The sequence below is a fragment of the Erinaceus europaeus genome, chromosome 13 (genome assembly GCF_950295315.1).
Source record: "Erinaceus europaeus chromosome 13, mEriEur2.1, whole genome shotgun sequence".
Taxonomy (NCBI): Eukaryota; Metazoa; Chordata; class Mammalia; order Eulipotyphla; family Erinaceidae; genus Erinaceus; species Erinaceus europaeus.
The window spans coordinates 4,825,064-4,851,512 of record NC_080174.1 but is presented as its reverse complement, the minus strand read 5'-3'; the positions used below and the strand labels follow the sequence as shown (position 1 = coordinate 4,851,512).

Genomic DNA, 26,449 nt, shown 5'->3' with positions numbered 1-26,449 from the left:
GTCTTTCTTTTTAAAAAATATTTATTTATTTATTCCCTTTTTGTTGCCCTTGTTTTATTGTTATAGTTATTACTATTGTCTGCCTTCGTTGTTGGATAGGACAGAGAGAAATGGAGAGAGGAAGGGAAGACAGAGAGGGGGAGAGAAAGACAGACACCTGCAGACCTACTTCACCGCCTGTGAAGCGACTCCCCTGCAGGTGGGGAGATGATGACTTGAGCTGGGATCCTTAAGCCGGCCCTTGCGCTTTGCGCCATGTGCGCTTAACCCACTGCGCTACCAAAAAGTGTCTTTCTAACACATGCACCAGAAAGGACGTGACTGGGCTGGAAGGCTGCTCTGATAAGCCCAGGTCCCACCAGTGTGACTGTCTTACCACCACCTGCAGGTGTGTGTGTGTGTGTGTGTGTGTGTGTGTGTCACTTGGTTCCTTATGTTCTCATTCCTGCCCAGGAAGGAAATGATAGTGAAGGAAGCACCGGCCATATCCCACAACCAAGGAAGAGAATGACTCAGCAGAAGCAAGTGGGGCTCAGCTCTGAGAAACAGGGCTGACTCAGCATCCACATGCCAATCAGTGTAATCCATCCTACCAACAAAAGGAAAGATAAAACGGAGGTAGTCCTATCAAAGGATGCTGAAAAGGCATCCGACAAGATCCAATACCCATTTCTAATAAAGGCCCTCTAGAAACTGGAGATAGAAGGACCCATTCTCAACATAATAAAGGCCATTTATGACAAACCCACAGCTAACATCATTCTCAGTGGAGAAAGCTGAATGTCTTCCCCCTAAAATCAGGAACCAGACAAGGATGTCCACTAGCTCCACTGTTATTCAACATAGTCTCTGAGGTCTTTGCTACTGCAATCAGATGAGAAAAGATATGAAAAATATACAGATCTCTCTGCCATCTCCTCCCTTCTCAATTTCTGGCTGTCTCTATCCAATAAATAAATAAAGATTTATCAAGGACCCAGGTTCAAGCCCCCAGTTTCCATCTGCACGGGGAAAGCTTCAGGAGTGATGAAGCAGAGCTGCAGGTGTCTTTCTCTCTCTCCCTCTCCCTCCCCTCTCAATTTCTCTCTGTCTCTATTCAATAAATAAATAAACACTTAAAACATCTGCACTTAATGCTGCTATGGAAAAAAGCTTCGACATTGATTACGTTTTGCATACTGTGTGTGGTAGCCTTGGCAGGGCCAGACAGTCCCCACAGGCTGGATGGATGGATGTCTTAATAGTAATAAAAATAACCGCTTGAGATATTCAAATGATGAGATCATTTGTTCCTAAATAAATTGGTTTTTCCTTATGCTTGAAAAAACAAAATCTGCTTGTCACATAGATCACGGTGACAGATGAGGAGGTGAGCAACCCGTCCTTCCTGGACCTGGTGAGGACGCCCCAGATGCGGAAATGCACTCTCATCCTCATGTTCGCCTGGTGAGTGTGCCGAGGGGGCGCTGGGGCTTGGCGGAGCTTGCAACACACACTCACACAGGTACACATGCACATGCATGCACATGCACACACATGGACACACACGCACACATGCACACCGTCACACGCACACTTGCACACACACAGGCACACACATGCACACACACACAAACACACACATCACAAGGGCGGCATCACCCACCTTTGCACCCTCCCCCTCCCTGGCCTCCCTGGGCCTCAGGTTCACCAGCGCCGTGGTTTACCAAGGACTGGTCATGCGTCTGGGCATCATCGGAGGCAACCTGTATATCGACTTCTTCATCTCGGGCGTGGTGGAGCTGCCCGGGGCCCTGCTCATCCTACTGACCATCGAGCGCTTCGGCCGACGCCTCCCCTTTGCCTTGAGCAACGTGGTGGCCGGGGTGGCCTGCCTGGTCACCGTCTTCATACCAGAAGGTATCTGACACCTCCCCCCGCCCCCCCCACACACACACACGCCTCACCCCCAAACAAGTCAAGTCACGCAGATTCAGAGTGTAGAGCTCTCTGTCCTGAGAGGTTGGAGAATGGCACCCATAGAAGCTCAAGTCACACCTACACCTGTTACTGCTTCTGTGTCCCTCCATTCTTCCTTCTTCTCTCACTGAGTCCTGATGGAGTTGGGGTTCGGAGCCCTCTGGTCATCTCCCCCTAACATATCTCCCCCTCTGAGAGTATGGACCCAAATTCTTTATTGGGGCATAGAGGCTGGCAGTTGTGGCTTCTGTCATTGCTTCTCTGCTGGACATGGGTGTTGGCAGGTGGATCCACACCCCCAGCCTGTGTCTGTCTGTCCCTAGTGGGGCAGGGCTCTGGGGAGGGGAGGCTCCAGGACACATGGTGAGGGCGTCTGCCCAGGGAGTCAGGATGGTGTCACAGAGTTCGTAACTTGGTGGCTCTCCGCTCTTGTTTGTCTTTTTGCCTCTCCCCCATTTTCTGTCCGGGCACTGTGTGATCATAGTACATTCCTCCTAGAATTTGGCCACCCACCTCATGAATATGCATGACTCCTCATTATGCATATATATTACCTCACCCTGGCTCGGCTCTGCCTCAAACCCAACAGCCCTCATTTCCTCATTTCAATCTGGCCACCCTTGCTCCTGAGTGAGAGAAAGAGAGGTGAGAGGGAGAGAAAGGGGAGAGACACTGGACGCGGCTTCAACATCCATGGAACTCCCCTGGTATCTTTCCCAGGGCCCCTGGCAGTGGAGAAGCAATTGCAGAATTGAGAACTCCCAACTGCTACACCTCGTAAAGAATTTTGGTCCAGACTCTCCCAGAGAGAGGGGGAGAACTCAGACTCAGGGCCCTCTGGATGTGAGATTTGTACTCTACCCTACTGGTAGAGTACAAATCTACCCTACTGAGTCCTATCTCCTAAGCCCTCCTCCTTCCCCTTTTTAAACTCACTCTGCAGCCTGTGTAAGCTTCCCAACATATATGTTACCTTCTAGTCGAGATAGACCTATATATATATATAATTTTTATTTACAGAAAGAAAACACTGACAAAAACCACAGGTTAAGAGGGGTACAACTCAACACAGTTCCCACCACCACAACTCTGTATCCCATTCCCCTCCCCTGATCGCTTCCCTATTCTTTTTTTTTTTTTTTTGCCTCCAGGGTTATTGCTGGGGCTCAGTGCCTGCACCATGAATCCACCGCTCCTGGAGGCCATATTCCCCCCTTTTGTTGCCCTTGTTATTGTGGCCTTCTGGTTATTATTGTTGTTGTTGATGTCGTTTGTTGTTGGATAGGACAGGGAGAAATAGAGAGAGGAGGGGAAGACAGAGAGGGGGAGAGAAAGATAGACACTTGCAGACCTGCTTCACCGACTGTGAAGTGACTCCCCTGCAGGTGGGGAGCCGGGGGTTCAAACCAGGATCTTACTCCAGTCCCTTGCGCTTTGCGCCACCTGCGCTTAACCCGCCTGACCTCAGCTTTCCTATTCTTTGTCCTTCTGGGAATATGGATCCAGGGACATTATGGGGTGCAGAAGGTGGAAGGTCTGGCTTCTGTAATTGCTTCTCCGCTGAACATGGGCATTGACAAGTTGATCCATACTCCCAGCCTGTCTCTCTCTTTCCCTAGTGGGGTGGGGCTCTGGGGAAGCGGGGCTCCAGGGCACATTGGTGGGGTTGTCTGCCCAGAGAAGGCTGGTTGGCATCATGGTAGCATCTGGAACCTGGTGACTGAGCTATATGGTCCTTTTTCCAGCCATGACATCATCTACCCAGACAATAACTTAGGTTCACCTGCGTATCAGATCTCAGGCTCAGGGAAAAAAGAAAACAAACAAACTAGACCTTCTTTTCTCTCCAGGGACACCTGTGGTTGTGATGACAGGAAGTGGTTAGCAATCTTTGGCCTCTGTTGGTATCTCTCCAATCTCTGCTTCCATCTTTGGATGTCTTTCTCCACTGTGTGTCTTAACGTCTCTGTCTAACTCTTTATCTGTCAAGATTCTATTTCCAAATGAATCACATGTAGACAGGTTGGGTGATCGTAAGCTGGAAGCTGGGGCACTGTTCTGCCAGTTGCTTTAAGTCAGCAGGCTCGAGAGTTGGAGCAAACATGCCAGTAAAGCCTGCCAGTACGTGTCTGCTTAGTACACGCTCCCTGGAGTGTCTTGAGAAAGAGAGTCAGGACTCCTGTCCTTGGGAATTGTGTGTCATTTTGGTAGAAGAATGGCAAATTTGGAGCACTGAAGACCCCATAGATCTTCCTGCTCTATTTTGGTGCTAGATAGTTTTTGGTTTAACCAACTAAAGTCTTTTTTATAAATTATTATTATTTATAATTTAATTGTTTCAATTTATTTTTATTTATTCCCTTTGGTTTCCCTTGTTGTTTTATTGTTGTAGTTATTATTGTTGTTGTTGGATAGGACAGAGAGAAATGGAGAGAGAAGGGGAAGACAGAGAGGGGGAGAGAAATACAGACACCTGCAGACCTGCTCCACCAGCTTTGAAGCGACTCCCCTGCAGGTGGGGAGCTGGGAGATTGAACCGGGATCCTTACGCCGGTCCTTGTGCTTTGCATCACGTACACTTAACCCGCTGTGCTACCACCTGACTCCGTTTCTTTAATTCTTTGTCGTCTTTAGTTATTGGGTAGAGACTGTCGGAAATGGAGAGAGAAAGGAAGATAAAGAGGAAAAGAGGGGGCCAGGCGGTGGTGCACCTGGCTGAGCGCACATGTTACAGTGCATAAGGACCTCAGTTCAAGCCCTTGGAAACCACCTGCAGGGGAAAAGCTTCACGAGTGGTGAAGCAGGGCTGCAAGTGTCTCTCTGTCTCTCTTTGCTTTCAATTACCCCCTCCCCTCGATTTCTCTCTGTCTCTGTCCAATAATAAATAAATAATGTTAAATAATAAAAAAAATTCTAAAAGGAGGCTGGGCAGTAGCACAGCAGGTTAGGCACATATGACGCCAAGTACAAGGATCCCGGTTTGAACCCCCAGCTCCCCACCTGCAGGCGGTCGCTTTGCAAGAGGTGAAGCAGGTCTGCAGGTGTCTTTCTCTCCCCCTCTGTGTCTTGCCCTCCTCTCTCCACTTCTCTCTGTCCTATCCAACAACAGTAACAACAGTAACAATAATGACAACAAAAATGGGAAAGATGGCCTCCAGATGCCATGGCTTGTGGATTCGTCGTAAAGGCACTGAGCCCCAGCAAGCACCCTGGAGGAACCAAAAGATCTCGGCTTATCTGTTTCTGGCTATTAGAGTCAGATGTCAGTCATGATTGGTGGGGATGAGTTTCTGGTCCCTAACTTCCAGGGTGGGTCTAAGTATGAAGGGCTTTCCCCTCTACGGCTGGCAGGCCCCACTTCTAAATCAAAGCGGCTTTGGGGCTCACTTCCCTGGCAGGAGAGTAACTTGCCCCACAGCTGTTGCCGATGACATCCACAGGCTGCCTGAGCCGACCCAGGGCTGCCAATGTGCCTTTAGGAAAACCAGTTGTGAGTATGTTCAGCGGCGAAGCAATTACAGAAGCCAGACCTTCCACCTTCTGCATCCCATGATGACCTTGGGTCTGTACTATCAGGGGAGGGGAGGGGATACGGAGTTCTGGTGGTGGGAATTGTGTGGAGTTGTACCCCTCTTATCCTATGGTTTTGTCAATGTTTCCTTTTTATAAAAAAACAACAACAAAAAAAAAACAGTTATGGGGCCAGGTGGTGGCACACCTGGTTGAATGCACATGTCATAATGCGCAAGTCCCCGGCCACAAGTCCCCAGCCCCACCTGCGGGGGAAAGCTTCAGGAGTGGTGAAGCAGAGCTGCAGGTGTCTCTCTGTCTCTCTCCCTCTCTATCGCTCCCTTTCCTCTCAATTTCTGTCTGTCTCTATCCAATAAATGAAGATAATAAAAAAATTATACTTAAAAGCAAACAAGCTCTCAGGCTCTGTCACAGGAAACAGCTTAGCTGACTGCCTCCTTCACAGAGCACAGCCCTTGTGGTCTGAGGAAAGAAAGATTGGCAAAAGAAATCATCTCTCTAGTTGTCTCTTCATTCTGGGCTCCTGACTTTTGGCCCAAATTTGACCTCTAATTAACATCTGGAAAAATTAAGGACTTTTTTTTGTTTATAGCTGCTTGCCATCTTTAATTTGAACTTCTTTGAGATGGCTGTAAGCCCAGCATTTTTTGGCAAGATTTCCTCTTTTTTTTAAAAACAAAAACATTATATTTTACTTTATTTGTCTGAAAGTGAAAGGCAAGTTCATATACATATGTCTACATTTAAAGACTTCATTTATTTGTTAATGAGAGAAAAGAGAGGGGGGAATTACAGAACATTGTGACACATTGATACATGCACTGCTGGGGACTGAACTCAGAACCTCATGTTTGAGAGTCCAATGTCTTATCCACTGCACCACCTCCCAGACCACAAGTTCATACATTTTAATTGACATTTCTCTTTCTTTTTAAAAAATAATTTTTTATTTTTTATTATATTTATTTATTTGATAGAGACAGCCAGAAATTGAGAGGAAGGTGAAGATAGAGAAGAAGAGAGACACCTGTAGCCCTGCTTCACCACTCACAAAGTTTTCCCCATATAGGTGGGGTCCGGGGGCTTGAACCCAGGTCCTGCATACCATATAAGACGTGCGCTCAGCTAGGTGCGCCACCATCCAGCCCCTTAATTGGCATTTCTCTATTGGGTATTTTTCATTAGCATTTTATTTCAGTGGGTCACTGAGAGGAGACATATAATTGTGTTCCTTTTGAAGTCCTGCATCTTTTCCTCAGTAATTGGGCTGGTGTTCCCAGTCGGCTTCATTAGCTCGACCTAGCCCCCCCGTCAGAGGGACCCTGCTTCTCTGAGTTGATGACTCTGTGGGAGTCAGTTTCAGCTTTACTGCTGACTGTGGCCACTCAGTATTCAGTGTTAAATCCTCTTCTTCTTCTTCTTCTTCTTCTCCTTCTTCTTCTTTTTCTTCTTCTTCTTCTTCTTCTTCTTCTTCTTCTTCTTCTTCTTCTTCTTCTTCTTCTTCCTCTTCTTCTTCTTCTTCTTCTTCTTCTTCTTCTTCTTCTTCTTCTTCTTCTTCTTTTTTTTGTCCTTGCTCCCACATAATGTCTCTTGCAAGTCCACGGTGAACTCAGAGCTGCCCTTGCCTGACCCAGTCCCTCTGTGTACACAGGATTTGCAGGCATCCTTCACACCTCCTGAGAGATCATTTCCACTCCACTCTCTGGCTAATGAAAGGACCACTGGAGACTTCTCTCCTGTTGCCCATTTCAACAGCATCACTGTGTGTGGATGCTGACCTGTCCTCCTGGAAGGACAGGAGTCCCCTAGATGAAGGTCAGCATGCAGGGCAGGCCACAACTCCCCCCAGGGCTCACGGTGACGGCATCTTTGAGCCTTTGACAGAATTGCCCGGTTGTTGGTTTGCTTTCACAGTGCGAGCTGCCTCTGTCTTGAATCCCTGCTAATATACTTAATACAACTAAAGGTGGTGTTTTTTTAATTTTTAAACTTGTTTGTAATTCCGCACTGGTACTAGGCCATGTGCTGCTAATGTGTGGGTATGTTCGTTTGACGTCTTGATCTCTGTGTGTTTAGTTCTGAGAAAAACAGCTGTGGGGTTGCAGGGGGACGTCCCCCACCCATCTGAATTCTGCTCAGGCCAGGTGTCATTGCGACATCATCATCAGACAAGTTAGCCGGGGTGGGGGGGGGGTAGATAGCATAATGGCTCTGCAGAGACTCTCCTGCCTGAGGCTCCATGATCCCAGGTTCAATACCCAGCACCACCATCAGCCAGAGCTGAGCAAGGTTCTGGTTTACAAAAATAAATAAAATAAAATCCATCAATTTGTTTTTGGGGCTGGGCAGATGTTGCATCTGGTTAAGCACTCACATTACAGTGCACAAGGATCTGGGTTCAAGCCCCTGGTCCCCACCTGCAGGGGGGAAGCTTCATGAATGACAAAGCAGAACTGAAGGTGTGTCTCTCTTCCCCCTCTATCTCCCCCTCACCTCTCAATTTCTTCCTGCCTCGATCCAGTAATAAATTACTTCCTTTTAAAAAGAGAGAAAGAAGAGAAGACAGTTACCTGCAGCCCTGCTCCCCCGCTTAGCTCGTGAAGCTTCTCCCCCCTGAAGGTGGGGACCAGGGGCTTGAGCCCAGATCCTTGTGCACTGCACTGTGTGCACCACTTCTTGCCTCCTCTTCTCACCCTTCCCTCTTAACTTTTCTCTCAGCCTCTATCCAATGATAAATAGATGAAAGATTTTTAATTGAAAAAAGTAAGTTGGCAAAGGGAAGGTGGATGTAACAGCATACAAAGAGAGACAGGGGAGAAACCTCTAGGATGGGGGCCGTAAAACACCCAAGAACAGAGGAGGGTGGCTTTTCTTGAGGAAAGATGAGAATCTTTATTGGCATTCCGGCTTGGGGGGACCCCTCCCGAACTACTGCCTGCTTTTTAAAAAGACGTGTTTATTAGTTTATATTTAACTTGACAGTAAGGAGAGAAATGCAGAGGGGAGAGGAAATAGAGAAAGAGATAGCAAGAGAGACACTTCCTCACCAGTCTTGAACCTTCCCCTCTGCAGGTGGGAGCTAGGGTCTTGAACCCAGGTCCTTCTGCATGAAATATGTGCACGCAACTCAGTGTACCACAACTACATTCTTCTAGGTCAGAGCTAGGGCGTGGGGCAGATTGTTTCTCAGATTAGGAGAGGGGCAGGAGTCCAGGCAGTGAGGACCTCTTCTGTGAGCCAGGGAAGGGCCAAAGATGGACCGAGGCCAGGGGACCAAATCTTCTCCTCAGCCTCCAGGGCTCTGAGCTCGGAACAGGAGACCAGTTCCGGGAGTCTTGGGCTGACCTGCTCTGGCACGTTTACAGCCCAGTCTCCGTAAGCTTAGTTGCCATCCAGGCTGTCCGTGGGGGCTCAGTCTCCTCTGAATAAGGAAGTCCCGCCGTGGACAATCAAGTTCTGTCTGCATTATCAGGCAGCGGCAGCCTCCTCGCAGCTGGAGAGCACTGGGGGAGCTGCCCAGCTGGGCTGGCACTCGGGGAATCTGGGCAACGGCTCCCACTCTCCACGTCTGGACACCTGGCACTCTGCCACCTGCCCGCTGATGGCCCTCTCCTTGGCCTTCATGGAAAAAAAAAAAAGCCCGTGTTTACAGCTGTGCCTGGCCGGAGCAGATGGCAGCCTTGCAGCAGCGGCTCCCACAGGTGGAGTGGGGTGGGGTGGGCTGGCTCCAAGTACGCCTGTGTGTCCTCAGCCAGTTTGTGATTGAATCGCGAGCTGGTGTTTGCATTTTTGTGCATTTCCAAGCTGGTCATTTGCAATCAGAGTGCAGACTAATTTTGCAAGTTGATCATCTTTCGCCTTTGCAAGCTATGATCTGGATTCTTGAACTATCTGTCTCGCCCTTTTACTTGTAAAAAGTGTCATTTTAGGTGAGGGAGATAGCATAATGGTTATGCAAAAGACTTTCATGCCTGAGGCTCTAGTAAAAACTAAATAATTATAATAATAAATGAAAAGGTGTTTTCCTACTTTGTTGGGGGGGTGTTAGTGATTCACAGTACAGTTGTTGACACATAGGTACAACCTCTCATCTCCTCAAAATGGTGTCTGCAAACCACTCTCCCTCACCCTAGGTCCCTTTCCCCATCATGCACCAGGACTCCAATGTCCCTCCATCCCATCCCCTGCCCTCCTTCCCAGAGTCCTTTGCTGTGGTGCCGTACACCACAACCAGTCCAAATTTCACCCTTTGTTTTCCTTTCCTTGCTTGCTTGCTTAAGTTCCACCTGCGAGTGAGAGCACCCAGAATCCATCCGTCTCTCTCTGGAGGAGCTCACTCAGCATGATCCCTTCAAGCTACCAGCTTGTCCTCCAAGGCAGTAGCTTCATTTGGTGACATTCAGCTTTATTTTAATGTTGCAAGTTTTCTCTCTCTCTCTCTCTCTCTCTCTCTCTCTCGACCAAGCTGAGGCCTCACACTGGCATGATTTCACTGCCTTCAGGCCATCTTTTCACACACACACACACACACACACACACAGAGAGAGAGAGACCATAGCACCGGGGCTGCCTCTGGTGCCGGGATCCTCCCTTGTGGTGCAGGAACTTAAACCTGGGCTGTTGGCAATCTTCTCAGCCCTAACCATTGCACAATTTCTAGTCACACATCTCCAAGGTCAACTCTGCCTGGAGCCTTCCCTTGCAGCCTGCTCACGTGCAGGCACCTGCTGTTGTTTTAGAGGACAGGAGGACCACGTAAGTGTGAGCATAAAAGGAAAAGCCTTTGTTCTTATTTTTTGCTAATATTTATTTATTTTCATGAGAAAGACCAGAGCCCAGCTCAGCTCTGGCTGATGGTGGTGTTAGGGACTGAACCTGGGACCTCAGAGCCTCAGGCAGGACAGTCGTATTGTAGAACCGTGATGCTGTCTTTCCAACCCAAAGGTTTCATTTTCAGAGATGAGTGTCAGACACCCTGACTGCTTCAGGGAGTGGGGATGCTGTGGTATGCCACTGTCCTGAGCTGCCAAACTCAAATAGAGCACACTGGCTTTTCAGGGTGGTTTATGCCTTCTCCTCACAAAACACACATAAAAGCAAGACAATACTTAATGGAGAACATTTGGCATTCCCTGTTAGTCACCATGGAGAAGAAGGAGGACTTCTTCATTTAGCAGAGTTCATTTGTCATTAAATCAGCCAACTAGTAATCAAGAATATGGCTTCTGGGACCAGGGACCAGGGAGTGGCATGGCACACCTGGTTGAGTGGACACACTACAGTGCACAGGGACCTGGGTTCAAACACCTAGTCCCAGAAGGGAAGCTTCACAAATGGTGAAATAGTGCTACAGGTCTCTCATTCTCTCTCACCCTCTCTCTTTTTCTCTCACCTCCAGGGTTATCGCTGGGGCTCAGCACCAGCACTATGAGTCCACTGCTCCTGGAGGCCACTTTTCCCCCTTTTATTGGACAGGACAGAGAGAAATTGAGAGAGGAGGGGGAGACAGAGAGGGAGAGAGAAAGAGAGAGAAAGAGACCTGTAGACCTGCTTCACTGCCTATGAAGAGTCTCCCCTGCATGTGGGGAGCCGGGGGCTCGAACCTAGATCCATGCATAGGTCCTTGTGCTTAGTACTATGTGTACTTAGCCAGGTGCACCACCACCAGGCCCCTCAATTTCTGTCTCCATCCAAAATAAATACATAAATTTGACAATAAACTAACTGATTCTTAAAAAGCATCTGGTTCCTCCTGGGTGGTTACTTTGGGGGACAGAGCAAGATTTCGGATAGGAAAGACCCAGGATGGTACATGCCCAGGCTTGACAAATACACAGGTGTCAGCCTCAGAGTCTTACTGCTCTCTAGAACCTAGCCAGCGTTGTGCCCGGGTTGTTGCTGGTCTGTTCTGAATGTGCTCAGTCAGTCAGGACTACGGAGACAACAAGTGGGGCCATGCAGTGGTAACGGCTGTCAAGGGCACAAGTGAAGGTTCCCTTCCAGGCAAAAGACCACAGGGTGATCACGCCATTCGTGGCTGGTGTAGTGCTCCCTCAGCCGTGGTCTTGGGTTCTGTATTCTAATTCTGCTCGGAAGGGCAGCCAACATGTTCAAATATGACTTTTTTTCATTCTGGTGGTACTGGTGCCCTTGAAATAGGGCCACCACATAGTACAAAGTGCAAGGACCCAGGTTCAAGCCCTCACTCCCCACCTGCAGCAGGGAGGCTTCACGAGTGGTGAAGCAGGTCTGCAAGTGTCTATCTTTCTCACTTCCTCTCTGTCTCCCCCTCCTCTCTCCATTTCTTTCTGTCTTATCCTGTAGCATGGGAAAAAATGGCCACCAGGAACAGTAGATTCATAGAGATGGCATGGAGCCCCAGTGGTAACCCTGGAAGAAAAAAAAATTAATAATAATAATAATAATAATAATAATAATGAAAAGGAAAGGAAAGAAAAGAAATGGGGTCATCACCACACTGGCAGGTGTCTATCCTTTGTCGTGACGTCAGCAAAGGCTAACAGGTGGAAACTGTGAGAGAGAGCTTTATTTGGATAGAAACAGATCCTAGCTCTTGCCTTCCAAACGTTCTGTGTCTGCAGGAATCCCGTGGCTGAGGACCACAGTTGCCACTCTGGGGAGACTGGGGATCACCATGGCCTTTGAAATCGTGTATTTGGTAAATTCAGAACTGTACCCAACAACACTAAGGTGAGTTCGACATATACGCTATGATAACTCCTAAGAAATTCCACAGCCAAATCTTTATTAAAAGCCACTGCCCTGTCCATGTAGCTGAAGGTTCCACGTTGGTGAATTCACATGGGTTCAATGTGCTTTACTTTAGAGTGACTTTATGCATTGCTATTTTTCTGCAATTTTGATGAAATTCATCCCCCCTCCTTTTTTTTTCTGAGTGAGAGAGGCATGGATAGAAATTGAGAGGGAAGGCAGCAGGATAGAAGGACAGAGAGGGAGAGCAAAGAGAGACCCTGAAGCCGTGCTCCACTGCTCGTGAAGCTCCTCCCCCTGCAGGCAGGAACCGGGGCACATGGATAGGTGTCTGCATTATTGGCTGCTCCACCACCCCATCCGTAGAACTATTATTATCATCATTATTATTTTCTATCATCTCTATACAAAGCCGTGTGTGGGTGGAAAGGCAGGAGACCGGAATCAGAAGAGCCAGTTAGCACAGTTGATCAGATGTGGGCTGGATCTCTGTTCTCTGGTATCACACTGTCTCAGGACTAGCTTCTGTTCCAGTCACTTCCACTGTGTGCTGTTGAGGAGACAAAGGACACAGGACTCCTCCTGGGGGAAACGCGTATGAATCCACCTTCCTGTCAAAGTCGGTGCATAGGCGACTCAGAGGCACTACAGAGAGGGCTAGGCAGTGAGCTGCGGATGGAAGAATGACTTCCAAATCACCACAGACCTTCTAGAAACAGAATAGAGACCGGGCTGGCTTGACTTCCTCTCTCTGCGCTATTGACACCTTGGGCTGAGATAAAGGAAACATTCACTGACTACAGACGTTCAGCCGGGACTTCTGTGCAGATCAGAAGCGTTTGGGGTCTTTTTCATTCCTGAAGGGACAGTTCTGAGGAGTCGCAGGTCCAGCTGCAGGCTCCCGCCCCTTGCAGAGGTGTCTCCGTGACGCCTCTGCCCTCTTCCTCTGGAGCACACGTCCAGTAAAGCAGTGTCGCTGGGAGGATGCCGAGCTCTCGCCGATGAATGTGACATGAGAGCCTAAGGAAAGCTGGTCTTTCCTACCTGGCTGGGACGCGGTACCATGAATGAGCTTGGAATGGTGCAGAAGACAAGGTCTCTGCTTGGGAGCGGGCATCCGGTGTCGCGGCCCAAGCTCCCGACTCAGGCGCTCAGTCCAGTTAGAGCTTCTTCTTTATGGGCCTGTATCTTTGACTTGTCCTGTATCTGTTTAGGTGGCTTCTCTGTAAAGTCATGCTCCCTCCACAGGAACTTTGGGGTCTCGCTCTGCTCAGGCCTGTGTGACTTTGGAGGGGTCGTCGCTCCGTTTCTCCTCTTCCGACTTGCAGCTGTTTGGCTGGAGCTACCTCTCATCATCTTTGGTAAGACTTTCCTTGCTACACTAGTGTTTCAGAAAAACAACAAGAAGGGCGGTCGGGCGGTGGCGCAGTGGGTTGAGCGCAGGTGGCGCAAAGCGCAGGGACCGGAGTAAGGATCCTGGTTCGAGCCCCCGGCTCCCCACCTTGCAGGGCAGTCACTTCACAGACGGTGAAGCAGGTCTGCAGGTGTCTGTCTTTCTCTCCCCCTCTCTGTCTTCCCTTCCTCTCTCCATTTCTCTCTGTCCTATCGAACAACGAACAACATCAACAGTGACAATAATAATAACCACAACGAGGCTACAACAACAAGGGCAACAAAAGGGGGAAAAATGGCCTCCAGGAGCGGTGGATTCATGGTGCAGGCACTGAGCCCCAGCAATCACCCTGGAGGCAAAAACAAAACAAACAAACAAACAAAATGATGTACTTATTTGTTTCAAAAAATGTTCTTATTATCTTTATTTATTGGATAGAGACCATCAGAAATCAAGGCGGGAGGGGGAGATAGAGAGGGAGAGAAGCGACCAAGAGACATCTGCAGTCCTGCTTCACCACTCACAAAGCTTCCCCCCTGCAGATGGGGAGCAGAGGCTTCAACCAGGTTCCTTGTGCACTCAGCCAGGTGTCCCACCACCACCTGATCCCTATTTTCTTTTTTAAATGTTTTATTTACATGTTTATTAATTGTATAGAGACAGAGAGGGATCAGGAAAGGGGAAACAGGGAGAAAGAGAGACACCTGCAGCCCTGCTTCACCACTTGTGAAGCTTTTTCCTCCAGGTGGATGCTGTGGGCTTGGACCTGGGTCCTTGCACTTGGCAACACGTGAACACTCGACCGGGGCGCCACCTCCTGACCCGCAGTGTACTTGTCTTAAGTGCTTTTATTGACATCATTTGCATTGGCAAAACTCTATAATGTTTGGTTTTATTTAACTATAGTCGTCTAAAGTTTTTGAGACAACTATTTAACTTTTTAGGAACCAATCTGGTGACGATGAATACGATACCCCAAATAGTTTTTAACATACTTGATATTCAACTATTGTGATGAAAAGTGTTATATGTAACCTTTATTTGGTCCAGTTTCTGAGATTTCAAAAGCCGAGTACTAAGAGACTCATTAATGATACTGGGAAATATAGCCAGTGATTTCGAGGGGCCCACACTGGAACTTCAGTATGTTTATTTAAAGAAGACTAAAAGCAAGTAGTATTTTTCAGTGTTCTTTATATCAATATCATAGTCAATTTCCTTCGTGCTGCACAGAGACACACAGTCCCTCGTACTTGTGCCAGAACCTCTCAGTTATTCAGCGATGTCACGTTGGAAGCTTTCCACTCCGGAAACTGAGAAGCTGGTACAGATCAGGCCTTGTTTTCTTTTCTTTTCTTTTCTTTTCTTTTTTTTTATTCCTCCAGGGTTATTGCTGGGCTCGGGGCCTGCACCATGAATCCACCGCTCCTGGAGGCCATTTATTCCCCCTTTTTGTTGCCCTTGTTGTTGTAGCCTCGTTGTGGTTATTATTATTGTCACTGTTGATGTTGTTCGTTGTCGGCTAGGACAGAGAGAAATGGAGAGAGGAGGGGAAGACAGAGAGGCGGAGAGAAAGACAGACACCTGCAGACCCGCTTCACCGCCTGTGAAGAGACTCCCCTGCAGGTAGGGAGCCGGGGGCTCGAACCGGGATCCTTAGGCCGGTCCTTGAGCTTTGCGCCACATGCGCTTAACCCACTGCGCCACCAGCTGACCCCTCAGGCCTTGTTTTCTGGAGAGCTGACGGTTAAACATCTCCTAGCTCACCACCAGGTTATGAAGAAAATGCGAGAGGATGCTGCTTCAGGAATGTCCGCGTTAGCAGACAGCAAAGATTAGGATGGCAAGAGATTTGGGTGGGTGCAGCTCAGAGCTGAAGGTGTTTCTAGAAAGATACTGAGGAACTCCAGAAAATACGGAAGTGACAGCCTGTGAGCGGCAGCAGGGACAACCTCACAGAGTTACAGACCAAACAAAGAAAGAGGGTTGGGACGGAGTGAGTGTCAGTGAGAGGAAGCGCTTGTCCTCTGATGGGAGCACTGAGGTGGTCCCTGAGCGCCGGACTCTCAGTAAATTCTTTCTGGGAGAATGAAAGTATACCTGGAGTGAAATGAAAATATACCTGGTGAAACTCTGGGTGTGAGAAAGGCAGTGGACACCTGAGACCAGGGCCAGGGAGATCTGAAGAGAGGGTCAGGCTAGCCTGAACACTATGGAGGGAGCTCGCAGCTGCTTCGAGAGAGAGGAGGGAGGGCTCAGTGGTGGGCGATGCTTCCCCCCCCCTTCTGTAGGCATCCTGGCATCCATCTGCGGTGGGCTCGTCATGCTTTTGCCGGAAACCAAGGGCATCGTCTTGCCAGAGACTGTGGAAGATGTGGAGAAGCTTGGCAGGTACTGTGGCACTTAGCTTGCACGTAGCATCAGTAAAGGCAGGGTCTCATTGCCCAGTGGCAGGGAAAGGACCGTGTTGAGAACAGGGGGACTGGTGACTGCGTTGGGCAAGCCCACCAGCCCTCAGGCACTCAGCAGTCAGCCTCAGATTCCTTCCTTTTGGGTGTCCTTGCAAAAGCTTTCAGTGCTGAGCTCCCAACAGCAGACGGATACTCTCTCTGTGCCTTTGATGGCCAGAAACACCTTCAGGCTCCATGCCCCCACACCCCCAGCAGTCAGGAGTGATTTTCACACTCACACTTCGTATCAGAAAATTAGCCTGAGGAAGAAAGAGTGACTGGGATCAAGCCATTTCCACCAACTCAGCCATGATGCAGTCAAACCACTGCAGGGGAGGGTGTCTGAATGGAAGTGCAGGGAAGACGAAGAAGCCACCGTCCGGTATGCAAAATGCAGAATGAGGCCAACAAAATATCAAGCCTTGATTTTTTTCCCATACCTTTTTTTTAAAAGGTTGGTTGAATTTATTATTATCATTATTATTATTATTATTATTATCTTTATTTATTGGATATAAACAGCCAGAAATCAAGAGTGAAGAAGGAAACAGGGAGAAAGGCAGAGAGACACTTGCTGCCCTGCCTCACCACTCTCAAAGCTTGGCCCCCTGCAGGTGGGAACCAGGGGCTCGAACCCAGGTCCTTGCAAACTGTAACGTGCACTCAACCAGCTGCATCACCACCTGGCCCCTGTCTTGTCTTATTTTTTTTGGCCACCAGGCTTATTTCTGGGGCTCGATGCCTATACAACTCCACCATTCACATTGGCCTGCTGCACTCACTGTCCCACTACTCAGGAAGCTTCCTTCCCCCAGGCAGGTAATGGCCGGCGACTCGAATCCTGCTCCTCATGCATGGTACAGTGTACACTTTACTGGCTGAGCTATCTCGCTACTTTTTTTTAAATTTCTTTATTGGGGAATTAATGCTTTACATTCGACAGTAAATACAATAGTTTGTACATGCATAACATTTCTCAGTTTTCCATATAACAAACAGAGGGGCATTTGAAGATACCCAAACAGAGATGCAGAGACAAGAAGGCAGAGGAGGAGAAAGAGATGGAGGTGAGGTGCAGGTGGTCACTTCTACAAGTCCAAAGAGTTGGGGCCAGGGGGTGAGGCGACTGATTGAGTGCACGTGTTACAATGTGCAAGGACCTGGGTTTGAGTCCCCAGTCCCTTACCCGCAGGGGAAAAGCTTTCTGAATGGTGAAGCAGTGTTACAGGTGTCTCTCTGTTTCTCTCCCTCTCTATCACCCCCTTCCCTCTTGATTTCTGGCTGTCTCCGTCCAATAAATAAAAATAATTTAATGATAAAAAATGATTGGGTTACCTATTTAAAAAAGAGGGGGCTGGGAGGTGGCACACACCTGGTTGTGGCACACATGTTACAAGGACCCAGATTTGAGCCCCTGGCTCCCCACATGCAGGGACAAAACTTTGCAAGTGGTGAAGCAGTGTTACAGATGTCTCTCTGTCCCTTCCCCTCTCTATCTCCCCTTCTTTCTCGATTTCTGGCTGGCTGTACCCAACAAATAAAGATAATGAGAAGAGTGCAGGTGCCCTGGGAATCTGGGAGAGGTGCATGAGACAGGCAGACTTCCAGGAGGAATTTACCCAGAAACACCCAAGTTTTGCTTTTCAAGTCTTTAGAGAGGTAATACTTCTTGGCTGTTCTGATGCTCCAGAGAAGAACTTCTCTTGACTCCTGGGCCTCTATCCTAAGCACCTTCTCTGTTTCTCCTTTAGCTCCATTTTCCCAAATGCCTGTAAATGCTTCCAGAGAAAGAAAACCCAGGTCTCCAGCTCCCACCTTTGAGGGCCACTGCCAAAGATGAAAGGAAGGAAGGAAGGAAGGAAGGAAGGAAGGAAGGAAGGAAGGAAGGAAGGAAAGAAGTGTCCAAGCTGTCCCCACTCCTCCCCAGGAACTGACGTGCCTTCTGGTGACTGGCATAGGCCTGAGCCCACTTTATCTGTCCACCTTGGTGCAGACCCTGGTGTTCTTAAAGCCATACAGAGACCTCCAAGTGGCCCAGAGTCCTCTATCTAGAATGCTGAAAGATCTGGAGTTTCTAGTGCTGTGAGGGATTTGAGAAGGCATCCCCTGTGGCCTGTGGCTGTCTCTCCTGTTGGATCAATGGTCTCAGATGTGCTTGGTCATAAAGGCCACCTCCAGTTCTCAGAGAACAGGCTGTCCATCAAGCAGGGAGCTAAGACCAAGTGTTTTAAGGATTCTAGGGAGGATGGAGAATTGAATCCGAGGGTCCTTGGGCACGTGGTGCAAAGCCCAACCTCACTTCGTTAAAGACCTGTAGCATGGTGGGCGGCGGGGCTGGGGGAGATGGGCTGAGGGACATTCAGGGTTTATGACATGATTAGAACAGACCTAGGGGCCAATTTGGAGATTCGGCTTTTATTGTTTATAAAAATCACATTTAGTCCTGAGACAAATTAAGATCCTTTTGACCCTCCATTAATGGCTACCTAGAGCCTCCTCTTCTCTGACTTGATGAACAAAACCCAGCGGTTATAATGCCGTGGGTCCTGGGATTTTATTTTTTTGTCATTAAGGGACATTTCCCTTCTGCCTGTGAATTCAGTTCTCCTACGGCTCACAGACAAAAGCAAAGAACACGGGCAGTTCCCCTTCCGCCTTGGCATTCTTAAACTCACGTTTTTTTAGCTGTTATTATTTCCCTTTTAACCAGCGCACTGCTCACATCTGGCTTGTGTTGGTACCATGGATTGATTTCAGGCTCAGACATGAAAATCTTTTGCATAATCATTATGCTGTCTCCCTGGCCCTGACTTTTTTTTTCTAATTTAAAGAAAGGTCGACTACATCCACGCTTATAAGAACTGGCAGAAACTTTGTGACTTCACAGGATATTAATGAGGGATTTGACTTTTTTATTACTGAGACTGTGGGGAATGCCAAGTGTAAGTACACATGTTATCTTTTACTCGGATTTTCTGCTTTATATTTTGTATATGTTACCGTTTCGAATTCATATATTATATACCTTATGCTTAATTTTTTTTTAATGAATCATTGTGTGTGAACAGGAAGCATGAGCACCAAAGGGAAATTCTGCCAATAAGAAAGGGAATTTTCACTCGAGCTTCCAGTGTGTGTGTGTGTGTGTGTGTGTGTGTGTGTGTGTGTGTGTGTGTGAACTGTAGGCCCAGCTGTCAACCTCAGGGCCCTGGAATCCATAACGGATGGACGTCTCGATCTTGAGTGAGGCCACCACAGCTCTCTGAGGCCAGCAGTCTAAGTTCATCCTCTCTCCACACCCTCCCTTCACAGTTTTGCCTCCTTTGCTGTAAGATGACCTTTGGCTCTCCACACTGTCACTTTTGAAATGTATTACAGCTTGATGTTTTGGTCTGGCAACAATAAAAGCAGTGGAGATTGTCACCCCAAAAGCCCACGCGTCTCCTCTCTCTTCCGTGTGTGTCTGTGTGTGTGTGTGTGTGCGTGTGTGTGTGTGTGACTCATCATCAGAAACGGCTTCCTTGTGATGGTGGACGTGAACTGCATCTCTAGGGAGCTGGTGAGAGACAGAGTTCAGCCTTCAGTGGGTTTGTATGTGGTTCCGCTCAGACTCTCAGCACTGTGTCGACAGGTAGGGTGTGACCCAAGAGAGCGTTCAGACTTGTAAGTGGGTCAGATTTCATGTCCATTGCCTAATCCCCTCTATGGCCACGCTGAACTCTGCCCAGTGTCCCTGAGCTGCCCCCCCCCCAATAGAACATCTTCTCCTGACTCCTAGTATATGACGCAGCTTTGAAAGGCTTCATCTCAGTGCTAGGAATGAAGACACAAGGAATGTGGGCACTACCCCACTAGGAAAGATAGAAACAAGCTGGGGGTGTGGATCCAACTGCCAACATCCATGTCCAGCAGAGAAGCAATTACAGAAGCCAGAACTCCCGCCTTCTGTACCCCATAAAGAATACTGGTCCATACTCCCAGAAGGGGGAGAAATGTTATCCCAACTCCATCAGGACCCAGAGCGAGAAGAGGGAATAAAGGACATTCGAAAGTAGCAATAGGTGTAGGTGTGACTTAGAAAGGAAGAGAAGACAGGACCATAGGAAAAAAATGGGTGAGTATATATAAACATAGATAGTTACTGAAATAATAGTCAGCCCACATCTGTGACCTTGGGAGAACCACTGCACTTTCCAATGGAAGGATTGGGGACACAGAACTCTGGGGGGGGGGGGATGGTATGGGATTATACCCCTGTTATCTCATCATTTTGTAAATGAATATTAAATTGCTATTAAAAAGAAGTGTGGACAAGCCAGGGACACCCATAGTGAAGTGGGTGACCACCTGGCCTTGCTCTGCTTTCTCGTCTCTGACCTTGCAGCTCTCAGCATTTTCTGTGATTGTCCTGCAGGAGAGAGCCCGGGAGCTCTCAAGTCCCCGACTTACTCCTCTTGAAGCTGGAGGGGTCAGAAAATGGCTCAGCCGGCCAGCTGTGTGCTTTGCCTGGACACTGCTGGGGGAGGTGCTGGGGCGTCTTTTTCTACTTGTCTTTTTTTAACACATTTTAATGACTATAATTTTTATATTTATTGATTAGACAGAAATTGAGAGGGAAGGGAGAGGCAGAGAGGGAAAAAGAGAGAGAAACAGCTGCAGCCCTGGTTTACCATCTGTGAAGTTCCCCTGCGGGTGGGGACCTGGAGCTTGAACTTGAGCCTTGAGCGTGATAACATGTAAACCTGACCATCCCCCATCTTCCTTCCCTCCCTCTTCACCCTGCCCTTCCTCCTCCTATACGTGTCTCTCTGTGTATGTGCGTGTATGCACATGTATAAATATATATATATATATATACACAAGAGATGGAGATTGGGCTGGAGGTTACTTAGCAGATAAAACATAGAACCAAGCCCTAAGTTCACTCCTGAGCCCCCATTTACAAAGTATGGATGAGGGCTGGGGAGACAGCATGATGGTTCTGAGAGAGACTCTACTGCCTGAAACTCCAAGGGCCCAGGTTCAATCCCCAGCTCCACCATCAGCCAGATCTTCATGCTCTGGTCTCTCTCCTTCTCTCTGTTTTGATTTCTCCTTCATATATCTACATCTACATATAGGTACATAGATTTAGAAATATAGATAGATAGAATGAATGAAAGGCAGGGAGAGAGAGCTGAATGGGTATGCAAAGAGTCTCATGCCTGAGGCTCCAAAGGTCCCAGGTTCAATCCCCTGTATCAACATAAGCCGGAGCTGAGCAGGGCTCTAGTTAAGAAAAAAAGGGAGGGGGTTGTGGTGGTGTACAAGGACCAGTAGGTTCAAGCCCCTGGTTCTCACTTGCAGGGGGAAAGCTTCATGAGTGTTGAAGCAGGGCTGCAGGTGTCTCTCTGTCTCTTTCCTTCTCTCTCACCCTCTCCCCTCTCAATTTCTCTCTCTCTTTCCAATAATAAACAGCACAGAGGTGCAGCTAAAGACGATGAAAAGAGAGAAAGCCAGAAGTACTGAGTTTATTTCCGACAAGTGTCAGGGCTGTGTTACCGTATGGCTACAGAACCTGTCAGTCCGGGGGCAGGAAGTGACAGGAAGTGTTCCTGCATACTGAGACTCAGAAGGTTGAGGCTGTGCAGCTCCGAGGAGCTAAGTGCAGCTTCTTGGCTTGACTGCCGTGAATCACTTTGCATGTGTGCGCAGTCCTCTCCCCATGCTCCTGCAGAAGCTTCCTGCGATCTTCCATCCGACTAGTTATTTCTCATCACGTCTTGTAGCCAAGACACATACCGGGAGACTCGGACGTAGACACCAGGCTTGTTAGGGCGTGCACAGCCCAGCCCCCAAGAAGTGACTCCTTGCAAAATGTATCTGTCCTTCTCGAAGCATACCAGGGGCCCGCCACTGTCACCCTGCAGAGAGAGGGACTTAAAGCCACGTGAGGAACCACTGGCCCTTCCTTGTGGGGTGTGAGGCTGCTGTGGCCCAGACAGGCGGAAGTGTCCTCGTCTATCTTTTTGGGTTAAGAACACCTGATGTAACTCAGCAGTTAGCAACAGACCGGTCACGAAACCACATCATTGCTACCATGACGCCATCCTGACCTCCCTGGGCAGACGACCTCATCAATGTGTCCTAGAAACCCACCTCTCCAGAGCCCCACCCCACTAGGGAAAGACAGAGACAGGGGGTTGGGGCCCTAGTCAGGGAGTCCTGAGATTCCCACACAGACATAATGGGTCTAGACCTCTACTAGATCCTCTCTTCACTCCCCCTGGGCATCTCCATCAGGAACAACTTAATGGACCCCTTTGTGGGCCCCTATAGGACCTTGCCCTCCATGTGGATCAACAATGGTAGGCAATGTTCCATTCTTCGAGAGGGAGGTTGGACAACTTACTCTACCATTACCCAAAGATGGGTCCTGAAATTAGTGCAGCCTGGAATGTTCCTAGCTGTGAGCACAGAATGTGAGCTCAGACTTACAGGGATGCAGAGGTTACGCAGACTCCTGTGTTGAATATGGGCCCCAGGTCAGATCAATGGGGTTTACAATTAAGAATATTTATTTACTTTCCCCATGTTTGGGAGCTACTCTCTGCCCTGATTCAGCTTTCTAGTCCTTTTCCCAACTCTGACACCATCTCCCCAGACAACACCTTGGGTCCACCTGCTTGTTAGCTGTTAGGCTCAAGCAAAGCCTAATAAAAGTTATTATCCCCTTGGAATATAACTAAAATAGACCTACTAGCTATTCCCAAAATGGAGACCCCAAATTTTCATCTGCAATATTCTTGCCTTTAGGCTCATGATTAGTCAACAATTTGTTTTGTATTGTATCTTAACTCTTTTTCAGCCACCAGGTCACAGATGCTACCATGACGCCAACCTGACTTCCCTGAGCAGACGACCCCACCAATGTGTCCTGGAGCCCTGCTTCCCCAGAGCCCTGCCCCACTAGGGAAAGAGAGAGACAGGCTGGGAGTATGGCTCCACCTACCAATGCTCATGTCTAGCAGAGAAGCTATGACAGAAGCCAAAACTCCCACTTTCTGCTCCCCATAAAGAATATGGATCCATACACCCAGAGGATAAAGGACTGGGAAGCTTCCAAGGAAGGGATGGGACAGGGAAGTCTGGTGGTGGAAACTGCATGGAACCGTACCTCTGTTACCTTACAATCTTGTTATTCATTATTAAATCACTAATAAAATATTTTTTAAAAAAAATCAGTGAAGGTCCATGTGGTGACACTTGACTGAAGGCAACCATTGCTACTCACAAGGGCCTGACTTCAAGCCCCCAGTCCCCACATGCAACAAACAAACTTCACAAGTGGTGGAACAATGCTGTAGGTATCTCTGTCCTTATCTCTACGCCTGTCTCTGTCTTTCTCTCCTCTTTTATCTTTCCTTCCCCTCTCACATTCTGCCTCTAGCCAGTCAATAAAACAATATATATGTGTGTGTGGGGGGTGGGTGTGTGTTTATATATATTGAGTGTTTATATATATATATATATATCATTGAGTGCTTCTCAGGGGGAACGTGTTTCCTGTACAGACTGGGCTTGACTCCCTCTATTTGGGGGTTTCTCTCAGGCTGGGTAACGTCCCTCCCCGGCAGCTGTGAAGCAGTGCTACTGTCTTTGTTCTACAGCCCCTGGCAGCCGGGAGTGCTCAGGACGCCCCACGCCCCACCCAGCTCTGGCCGTGACAGAGAAGCCAGTGAACTCAGCCCCGACTCTGGGGCAGCTCAAGGCCCAAGACAATCCTAAAGCAGTGCCCGTCAGATTCAAGGGTCTCTAACTAACCCTCAGAGGTTGCTGGTTCATCCTTATTTATTTATCTGCTTATTATTGCCACCAGGGTTATCTCTGGGACTCTGAGCCAGCGGTAGGAATCCAGCGGCCATGTTTTTCCTTTAAATTTTTTTTCTTCTATTTTATTTGATAGGACAGAGAGAAAATGGGAGTGGAGGGAGAGCTGGGGGCAGGGAGAGAGAGAGAGACAAGGAGAGAGAGAGAGAGCTTGTTTCACTACTAGTGAAGCTTCCCCCTGTAGGTGGGGGCTAGGGGCTCGAACCCAGATCCTTGTGCACTGTAATGTGTGCACTTGGCAGGGGGTGCCCCTGCTTGGCTCCCTGGCCCATCCTTTTTTAAATTTAATTTAAAATTTTATTTATTTTGAATAGGGACAGAAACTGGGATGGGAGGGAGAGAGAGATAGAGGAAGTAGAGAGAGAAACTGCTTTACTACTTCTGAAGCTTAGCCCCTCTCCCCACTGCATGTGGGGACCAGGGGCTTGAACCTGGGTCTTTGCACATGGTAATATGTGCTCTGTACCAGGTGAGCTGCTGTCTGCCCTCCCAAACAATCCCTCTTTGTATAATTTACTTATTTATGTAACTATATTTGATAGAAATAGGAAGAAATTAAGAGGGGAAGAAGAGATAGACAGACAGACAGATACCTGCAGCCCTGCTTCATCACTCATGAAGCTTTCCCCCTGCAGGTGGGGACCAGGGGCTTGAACCTGGGTCCTTGCACATGATAATGTGTGTTCCTTTTTTTTAATATTTATTTTATTTATTTATTCCCTTTTGTTGCCCTTGTTTTATTGTTGTAGTTATTATTGTTGTCAATGTTGTTGGATAGGACAGAGAGAAATGGAGAGAGGAGGGGAAGACAGAGAGGGGGAGAGAAAGACAGACACCTGCAGACCTGCGTCACCGCCTGTGAAGCGACTCCCCTGCAGGTGGGGAGCCGGGGGCTGGAACCGGGATCCTGACGCCGGTCCTTGTGCTTTGTGCCACCAGCACCAACTTCCTGATCATGTGTGTTCTATACCAGATGCACCACCACCCAGCCGGTGTCCACGAGGGCCACACCGGCCGGGGTGAACCCTGGTGACAGACCTCACTCCTTACCTGGCAGCTGTCGACGCCTCCCGCCAAGTGTCCAGCACAGAGCTCCGTGGACCTCACCCTCCCGTTGAGAAGCTCCTGGCGGTTGCAGACTTTGTTCTCGATCACAGGCAGCTGGGCTTCCTTGAGGAGGCCGGCACCATAGGTACCTGTGCGTCAGCCAAGGAGAGACATGCTTATAGAACACAGGGGTCATTCTGGAACAACAGGCCCACAGGGTGAGCTCTCCTCTTCGCATGCATTGGATAAAACAAAGTCTGGGCACCAAATGGCAGACCCTGCCATGACTCCATCCTGCTTTCCCTGGGCAGACGGCCTCCCCCATGTATCCTGGAGCCTCCTCTCCCTAGAGCCCTGCCCCACTAGGGACAGACAGACACAGGCTGGGGGTGTGGATCCCCCTGCCAACACCCATGTCCAGCGGAGAAGCAATGACAGAAGCCAGAACTCCCACCTTCTGCTCCCCATAAAGAATGTTGGTCCAGACTCCCAGAGGGGGAGAAATGTCAGGGGAAGATGCCCAGAGGGTTCTGAACTTCAATTCCACCAGGACCAGGAGGGAGAAAAGGAACTAAGGAAGGACGCTCAGAAGCAGCAATAGGCTTAAGTGTGACTTAGAAGTAAAGAGGGGGAGTCGGGCGGTAGCACAGTGGGTTAAACACACGGAGCACAAAGCACAAGGACCGGCGTAAAGATCCCGGTTCGAGCCCCCGGCTCCCCACCTGCAGGGGAGTCGCTTCACAGGCGGTGAAGCAGGTCTGCAGGTGTCTGTCTTTCTCTCCTCCTCTCTGTCTTCCCCTCACCTCTCCATTTCTCTCTCTGTCCTATCCAACAATGACAATAATAATAACTACAACAATATAACAACAAGGACAACAAAAGGGAATAAATAAATAATGAAAAAAAAATTTTTTAATGAAGTAAAGAGATGACCAGACCATAGGGGGAAAATGGGCAAATATATATAATTATAGACAGATAGTTATAGAAATAATAGCTAACCCTTGGGAGAACCACTGTAGTTTCCAGTGAAGGGACTGATGACACAGAACTCTGGGGGTGGGAGGGGTGTGAAATTAGACCCCTGTGATCTTATAAACCAATATTAAAGCACTTAAAAAAAAGTCTGGGGGATGGATAGTAGTATTACTCAGTTGAGCACCCAAGCTCAAGGACCCAGGTTCAAGCCCTGGTCCCCACCTGCAGGGGAGCTTCATGAGTAGTGAAGCAGGGCTGCAGGGGTCTCTCTTTTTTCTTTTACCCACCCTCCTCAGTCTTTCTCTGTATCAAATAAAACAAAGGAGGGAGAAAAAGGCAAAAAGTGGCTTCCTGGAATGGTGAATTTGCTGTATTGGCACTGAGCCCTTTACAAAAAAAAAAAAAAAAAAAAAAAAGGGAAAAAGAAGAAAAAGAAGAAGAAAAAAAGGAAAGAAACACAGAAAGGGTTTCTATCTTCCTTTGAAACATA

The 26,449-nt window shown here is 48.4% G+C and overlaps 2 protein-coding genes and 1 long non-coding RNA gene across 5 annotated transcripts in view; 1 reads left to right on the top strand and 2 right to left on the bottom strand.

Annotated features, from left to right (window-relative positions):
• The window catches only part of SLC22A3 (solute carrier family 22 member 3), a 90,871-nt gene extending 71,375 nt beyond the window's left edge, over positions 1-19,496 (top strand). The window contains exons 6-12 of one of the 3 annotated variants that reach the window (XR_009553595.1): positions 1,349-1,446; positions 1,685-1,899; positions 12,093-12,201; positions 13,471-13,583; positions 15,907-16,006; positions 17,609-17,724; positions 17,817-17,917. Coding sequence is in view for 2 of the 3 variants with exons in the window: in XM_060205195.1 (XP_060061178.1) it covers positions 1,349-1,446; positions 1,685-1,899; positions 12,093-12,201; positions 13,471-13,583; positions 15,907-16,006; positions 17,817-17,886 (705 nt within the window). In the remaining variant the exon portion in view is untranslated. Of the gene's footprint in view, positions 1-1,348; positions 1,447-1,684; positions 1,900-12,092; positions 12,202-13,470; positions 13,584-15,906; positions 16,007-17,608; positions 17,725-17,816 lie in introns of all 3 variants that reach the window. The other 2 variants (XM_060205195.1, XM_060205196.1) reach the window with 2 other exon arrangements.
• On the bottom strand, positions 12,236-13,475 carry LOC132542632 (uncharacterized). Its single transcript, XR_009553596.1, has 2 exons — positions 12,869-13,475; positions 12,236-12,829 (listed from the first exon to the last, which is right to left on the bottom strand). It is a non-coding gene; the product is annotated as an uncharacterized LOC132542632 (long non-coding RNA).
• A 2,063-nt stretch (positions 19,497-21,559) lies between the features above and the next one.
• The window catches only part of PLG (plasminogen), a 115,276-nt gene continuing 110,386 nt past the window's right edge, over positions 21,560-26,449 (bottom strand). The window contains exons 36-37 of the mRNA XM_060205117.1: positions 24,985-25,130; positions 21,560-21,968 (exon numbers count right to left, since the gene is read on the bottom strand). Of these exons, the coding sequence (XP_060061100.1) occupies positions 21,807-21,968; positions 24,985-25,130 (308 nt within the window). The 3' untranslated portion in view covers positions 21,560-21,806. The remainder of the gene's footprint in view (positions 21,969-24,984; positions 25,131-26,449) is intronic.